The 7538-nt window shown below is 42.7% G+C and overlaps 1 protein-coding gene across 1 annotated transcript; it reads left to right on the forward strand.

The window, feature by feature from the left end:
• The first annotated feature begins 4003 nt into the window (after nucleotides 1-4003).
• Nucleotides 4004-6988, forward strand: croc (crocodile). The gene has a single exon (XM_065230696.1). The coding sequence runs from the start codon at nucleotides 4604-4606 to the stop codon at nucleotides 5840-5842; it is 1239 nt and encodes a 412-aa protein (XP_065086768.1). The 5' UTR covers nucleotides 4004-4603; the 3' UTR covers nucleotides 5843-6988.
• Nucleotides 6989-7538: the final 550 nt, after the last annotated feature.

The following is a 7538-nucleotide window of genomic DNA, read 5'->3' on the forward strand; positions in this document are numbered from 1 at the left end:
TGATTTTTTTACCCATTTTTATTTCAAGCCGATTTTCTCAAAATTAATAAAAAGTAAACATTTCTCATTTTGTAAAAATACCCATTTTTTGACAGCTAAGCATACATTTAAAAAATGAGTACAATATACTCAATCAATGGGTACTTTCAAGTTAGCGTGTAATCGATAAAATGGATTTGTCCGACTATGAATCGAATCATCGAACTTTAGGGTTAGTTTTGGCAAAAGTTGAATAAATCTGGGACTCAAAAATATAAACAGTTCAAAGCAAATTGACGTTCAGCATCAAATAAGGTACAAAATCTGATGGAAGGTGTGAAACGTAAAGCCCGACAGTTCGCATCAAATAATTTTCCTGTATTTTATAGTCATTGAATTTAAAAAAAAAATAACATAATGAGTGTGCACTTAATCACGGTTGACAGTTCCAACCTTTATGCGATTTCCGACAATTGGATGATAATTTAAGTGCACGGGATCTTGACAAATTTGCTATGTCTGATTTAACTAAACTATTTCTTGGGAACTTATCTCAAAATATCTTCGAAAATGTCTCACGAATTTTCGTTATGTGAATTCCAAAATATCTTCGTGATTATTTTCAGGATTCCCCTCAATAATCTTTTGATTCATTCCGCAGTATTGGAAATATGTGCAGAACACTTTAAAAATTACAATACACTACATGTATCTTTGTATTATTAATAATTCTCTCGTGAATTTACTTTAATTTATCTCCTTAATTTTCAATAAAATTTCCTTGGAACATTTCTTAGAAATCTTTTGGTTTATCCGGATTGATTCGTGTTTAGGGTGTACATGCTTTGGACTATGAGCATGAGCATGAGCATGATTGACTGCTCGAGGATGCAACTCCGTTATTGACGGATCATCTTATAACTGATGTCAAGCACTTAGCATTCACCAACTACCTACTCGGAGATCAAACATACAGCACCCGGTCGACTCAGGCGACAAGAGCAAGCTCCGGAACACCCAGGGTCGGCTAGCTACCGGGTAATCAGAGGGTTTCGCGATACAAAAACGAAGAACTTTCACTTTTCTTTAAATGCGTTTATTTGCCACTTTCTGTGTTGTGTGCGTGTTGTTCTGTGTTCATAATTTCGTGTAATATGTGTCGTGTAGCCAAATCGCGTTGTTTACTGTACCGGTACATACCGCTGCTGTCGTTGATGGTGAATCGGGATGGCCGACACAGTGACTCCTGTCCTACTGTGCGGCCGGAACTCTCGCCAGATTGGCGAAGCGAGCGGATGATAGGCCAGCGGGCGTTGCTGGACGATGGGATAGCAGGCGTCGTCCTTCGTTGGCACGATCGGCTGACCGTGGCAAGGCCACCTTGGTCAAGCCGAGAAGGGAAAACTATTTTTCGATTATGGCCTACGTTTGGCCAGATAGTAGTGTTTCGGCTCGGAAACTGTTCCAATATTTCTCGAGCCGGCCGTGTGCTGACGGATGACCTTTTAAGGTCCAATATAAAAAGAGGTCCTGAACGTTAGCTTGCCCTAGCGCACCTAGCTGCTGCTAAGGGGGGGGGGGGGGGTGTCCTGGTTCACGGTCTAAAACACCAACCACTGCACTTAGCTAATTAAATTGCGTTTTAGCACACGGACGCCTTATATTAAAAAAGAGCCCGATTTTGGGCAATGGCCGTTCTTCTCCCCAAATTTCTTTCATCCCGTCATCCTAGTTTTCTATGTTTGTTTGTAGTTCTATTGTGGACATAACGTAACGGCACAACATTTTCACAGCGGTACAGAACCCTATCACTTCTGTGGTATACTGCTGTTCTTGCACAAGAAACGTGAAGGTTCTGAATATATAACATAAATGACAAAAACCTATGAATTTGTGACCAAACGGTTACAAACTATAATTACACCGAGATCCATTAGACGGTTCTTGGGGCCAGTGTTCGGAAAAACTCAAAAACTCAAATCTCATGCCTACGAATTTTGCCTGCCAAAATTCAACATCGCAAAAATCACCGCTGAGTTTTCAGGTTCAAGTCTTTTTTTTACACGGTTTTTTTTGTCACGGTTTTTTGAGATTTATACGGTACGTTTTTAGCAATTTCTCGACAACGATACAACCTATCGACTTGATTCCAAACACATTATCCGTTTCCAGATTTCCAGTGAAATCTAGATGTATGAGTGCTCATTGAAAGACAGCGTATATCACGTGATATACGCTGTAATGTGAACGGGGTATTACATATGCTTATAATTTTTGAAGTTATCAAGTTTCGGGTTTTCGCTAAATACCTCGACTATGTCTGGATCTCGAAAGAAGTTACCTTGATATGAAGGATTTTTGGTAGCAAAATAACGTTCGGTGACATATCTTTCGGCGAAATGCCCTTCGGTGAAATGCTCTTCGGTGAAATATCCTTCGGTAAAATGTCCTTCGGTGAAATGACCCACTCGGCGAATTTTGTTTTTTTAGTTAAGTGCCTTTGAATACCATAATCAATCAATGTGGGTGATTTTAATTTGATGTACGGAATCCGTTTCATTTGCTTTTGCTATCATTTAAAAACACAATCATTTCATGATTGGCATGATGTTTATTACAGTGTATGACCCATTCCCCCGAATACCATTATACCCGCCGGTCAAACTCCGAATACCAAATCGCTAATCAATTATTCTGCTAGATTTTCTCAAGTGTTCCTGACTGAAGGCAAAAACGCACCGGCTGCATTCAAAATAATAATTTGTATAGATAACTTGTCAATATCACTTCTACGCAATAAAAAGCAGGAAAGAAAAACACACGATGGAAAAAATCTGACGTTCACCTCCGTTCGCCTCGCCGATGAACGTAAATAAATAAACGACAGTTTGTTTACATATTTATCAGTTTGTCAACTCTAATGTGTTGTTAAAGTATTTTAATTGGCCTCCGCCTCCGCCCACCGTTTATAATCATCTGAACGGTCAGTGAGGTGCGGCGCGGAGCATGGCGTGTTTATTTGTTAAAACAATTCCTACAATTTTTGTTTTGGTTTCGCCGCTCTCTTCGTCAAGCCTCTCCGGTGATGACGACGAGTTCAGGTAGAGTCGGTGGAGGTTTTATATCGCTTGCTGCGATTTGTATTCGTTCGATTCGGTATTCGATTGTGTCGCGAAAAAAAAAAACAGTATATTTGTTTTTATTTATCTCAGTCACAGTAGTACGGTAGTCATCATAGTACGCCGAAGAAGGAGAGGGATAGGTCATTGTTGCCTCGGAAACCATAGGGGACGTTTTGCCTTGCCAGATGCGAAGCTGTCGTCGTCGTCGTCGCATCGTGTGTGTAGTGTGTGCGTGTGCGGTCATCGACAAGAAACAAACCGATACCACTAGTAGTAGAGGGAGAAAAAAAGTTGGAATAATAAAATAATATTATTTCAGTGATTATAGCGAAAATAAATACAGAGTGGAAAAAAGTCCCGCCGGAGTGATGAAGTTTTCGCACGCGGATCGAGGGGGAGTTTATCTTGTCTCGGTAGCCATAGCAAATTGCATTTTGCTGTGTGTCGTCGCCGTCATCGTCGGTGAAGGAGAACCAAGTGTGCGTGTCAACCTGCGGAAGTGATTGTTCCCGTTTCATTCGGTTTATTGCACCGATCGGAAGGGATCGAAAGGGGCAGGGCTAACCGTGCATCTCACTCCGGCGCAGGCTTACCAGGTAGAGGAAAGTCAGCTATCTTTGTTGCACTAATGGCGAATGGACGTTGTAGGACGAGGATGGCAAAAGCGGAACCGAGCAATCATCGTTCGTTCAACCCCCACTGAAAAACGCATGAATGAATGAAGCCGTCTTGCTTGTGGTGAGGTACCGGCTGGACATGCGAGAGAGCAGGATGGCGGATACACGCTGCCGTAACCATGGCACGCTTGGATGTAGTGGTGTTTGTATGCGTAGAAGTCTGTTTTTACTGCTGCTCACTGGTTGCTGCGCTTCGTTAAATCAGTGTCGTCGCAGCAAGAAGTGAGGAAAAATCATCATCATCGTCGGTCCCGCTGCTAGTACGCTAATCGGTCCCAACTGTTTTTGTATATTTTTGGACGTCCGAGTGTGTTGATATGTTATTTTATCGTTGGAACCCGTCGCTGCAATAGCAAGTTTTGCTCACTCGCGCCCGCTCGCAGTGCCGCCGTGTGTTTGTGCGCCCAATTTTCGAACCAGGAACGTCCACACGGCCATAGGGACGAGCCACCAGTTAGTGTCGGTACCGCACCGATGGTGGATGTGTGTTTTTTGTTATTTATGATAATAAAGTGAAATTTTGATTGAAAACAATGTCGGTGTGATATTTACCTTCGACCGTCTCGCCTTTTTCGTAAATGCTCCGGGTTTTTATTATTATTGGAAGCAAGACGATTAGTGACAGTGAGCGGCGGGTGAACCCGTCCGACCTGCGGAGAAAAAGAGTTTAACGAAAAAAATATTTGCACAAATTTGTTGTGGAAGATAATATTGTTCGGAATAACAAATTCAGTTGTTTAAATTGAAAACAAACGTGGTTAGTGGACTGCAGAGACACGCGACTTCTTTGGCAACTGAGTGTGTTTACAGTGGAGAAGAACGAAGATGCATACTCTATTTACGGATCAAAATACATTCTCGCGGCACTATGGCCATGCACAGCCGGGATATCCTACGAACACGGCAGCCATGGCTCCTGCTCATCACTACACCTATGATCAATACTCGCGATATACCTATGCAGGATCGGCGTACGCTCTGGCGGCCCCTCACCAAAATAAGGAAATGGTGAAGCCGCCGTATTCCTACATTGCATTAATTGCGATGGCTATCCAGCAGTCGCCGGAGAAGAAAGTCACCTTAAATGGAATCTATCAGTACATCATGGAACGGTTTCCCTACTACCGGGATAACAAACAAGGTTGGCAGAACTCGATTAGGCACAATCTAAGCCTGAACGAGTGTTTTGTAAAAGTGGCCCGAGACGACAAAAAGCCGGGTAAAGGAAGCTACTGGACGCTGGATCCGGACTCGTACAATATGTTCGATAATGGGTCATTCCTCCGACGCAGACGACGCTTCAAGAAAAAGGATGCCCTCAAAGAAAAGGAGGAAATGATTAAGCGGCAAACTATGATGCTCGAAGACAAGATGGGTGATATCAAACCAATCAAGATTATGGGCTCTAGCCACCATCACCTGGACGGCAAGCAGCTCTCCCATCAATTCAAGCGGGAACCGGGACTAGATCTAGCCACTCAGTGCATGGTGAAAGACGGTCTTGCTCCGACAATCCTCAACACCTGCCACGATACACTCGCCACCCAGATGAATCACCTGTCAGCCAGCGATCACGGGTTCTCGGTAGATTCCTTAATGAATGTCTACAACCCACGGCTTCACCACACGTCCTATCCGTATCACTTCAACGAAGAAAATCTGGTGACGACCTCGAGCCAGTTACGTCATCACCACAGCACCGCCCATCATCCACCACCCCATGGAGGTTGGTACACCCCTGAAACGCCTCCGGAATCCATTGGGAACACCTCCGGTGGAAGTGCGTCCGCTCCTCACATCCCTACGTCAACGCCTACCTCGACCGGATTCCGAGATATGGTGTTCGATCATAGTCAAACCAACTGCCAAATGGATACGGGCAGCCCCAGCAATAGCATTACATCGGCCAGTCCACCGGTGATTCCTGGAACGGCAGCGAGCAGTGCAGCTGCGGCAGCCGCCGCTGCAGCCGGACACCTAACGGCCGGCAACCTGAGTCACCTAGGCCACTACCGATCACACGTTGGCTATTATCAGGACTGTGGCATCAAGTACGGCGTGTAAAGTGATCCGAGGTATTAGATATTGTAGATAAGTTGTTCAGATCTCTCACGCTCTTGTGCTGAAGAGGCTTAAAAGCATCAATCATCGCCCCGTTTCGATAGCTCCTCATTCAGACTGGGTACTCTTCACCTGAAGAAGCTTCTTCGCCAAATTCAAGCCTCAGTTGGCCTTGGAAAATATTTCCACTTGCGACGGGGGTTTCGTTTTAACTTTCCTTGTTGTGAGAATGCGGCTCTACGGTTGCTTTGTTCATTATTTATTTCGTTTCCCTGGTAATCCGTGTTAATTTTAGAACCCGATTCCGCTGAATTCTTTAGGAAAACTTTCCAGACAAGCCGCAGCACAGTTGCCTGAGTGGATCTGAACCCGACGCGAAACAAGTGAGTGAAATTAAGGCGAAAATCAATGACTGAAGCTCGAATTTAATTTATTTCTATACAAACGTTTACGTTATACTCTTAAAGGCACTGAGAGGAAACAACGCACTTGAATCGAGCATCTCATTCCCAGCTATATACCTATCAGTCTCTATCATCTCTCCGGTGAAGAGTTTATGTAGAAGTAGAAACAGCAGATTGCAATTTTGAATGATTCGTTACTAACTGTTCAAACTTAGGCATTTTATTGGACTCTGTAAATGTTACGACAATTTTTACTCCGGAAAAGAGAGCAAGCTCGTTTGGCGAACTGCGATGCAAACAAAAACTGTAAATATTAGTATTGTAGTTTTTACCGGTGTATAGTCAATCGAGAACAAACCATGACAAAATGGCTTATCTCTGTGCAAAGAAAAACAAAAAAAAGTAATCCACTTCAATTTCAACTGTCATGACCGATGAGCGAACACAATAGAGGGCTAGGTGAACGTGCAAATAGACTTCCTTTTTTTTCTCCAGCAAAGAGAAGATTAAAACGTTAGCGATGTGATGTTTCGTAATAAATCTGTGAAATTTGAATGTATGCTGCTATGCGTCCGTTGGCTGGTTGGTTGCTTGATTGGTTGGTGTGAATGTAAAGTCCTATCCGTTCCGGCGCTCGAGTACCATTTCGAAGGGTACCGAATCCAAAGCGATTCCATTGTTTGATCCCTGATTTCCATTTGTTCCTATTTTGTGCTACCGAAACTGTATAGAGTAGAAGCATTGCCGGTCGGGAACGGCACAGATGTCGGTCAGGAATCGAAAAAAAAAACAGAAAGTTTTTCAATCCATGTGGAAGGCAAAGGGTCTCTAGGCTTTGAGAGGAGCTGTAGGGAGAGAAGAGAAGGAACAGGGACTAGTTGTGACTTTAAGTTTGGAGTATTGTTCTCATCTGTGTAAAAAATAAAAAAAAATAAAAAATTAAACACTGCGAATATATTTTAAGGAATCTCTCATCTGTACGTGCATTGCAAGAAGATGTATTGTAAAATTAGTATTTAATAACAATAGATTCAAATTAATTATGGTAATAAATCAACGATGAAAATATTATATCGAGCAAAATTTAAAACAAACGGATTGATTTTTTTTTGTGGAGAGTTATTGATGACAAGACATGTTTGGATCAGGGAAAACTCAAATTTTGAATTTAGATTTAGAAAGTAACTGGGGTTTTGCAATTAAACGTACGAAAATGGTTGAACAAAGTACACAGCAAAAAAATATTTTTGATATCACATCAAAGTGGATGCACTACAATCATGTCGAAAATTTCA

This window comes from Ochlerotatus camptorhynchus, unplaced genomic scaffold, assembly GCF_037179485.1.
Source record: "Ochlerotatus camptorhynchus isolate MF236.1 unplaced genomic scaffold, CSIRO-AGI_Acam_v1.1 ptg000330l, whole genome shotgun sequence".
Classification (NCBI taxonomy): Eukaryota; Metazoa; Arthropoda; class Insecta; order Diptera; family Culicidae; genus Ochlerotatus; species Ochlerotatus camptorhynchus.

Excerpts from the sequence above, each read along its gene's own strand:
- croc (XM_065230696.1), top strand. The coding sequence starts at position 4,604 with ATGCATACTCTATTTACGGATCAAAATACATTCTCGCGGCACTATGGC.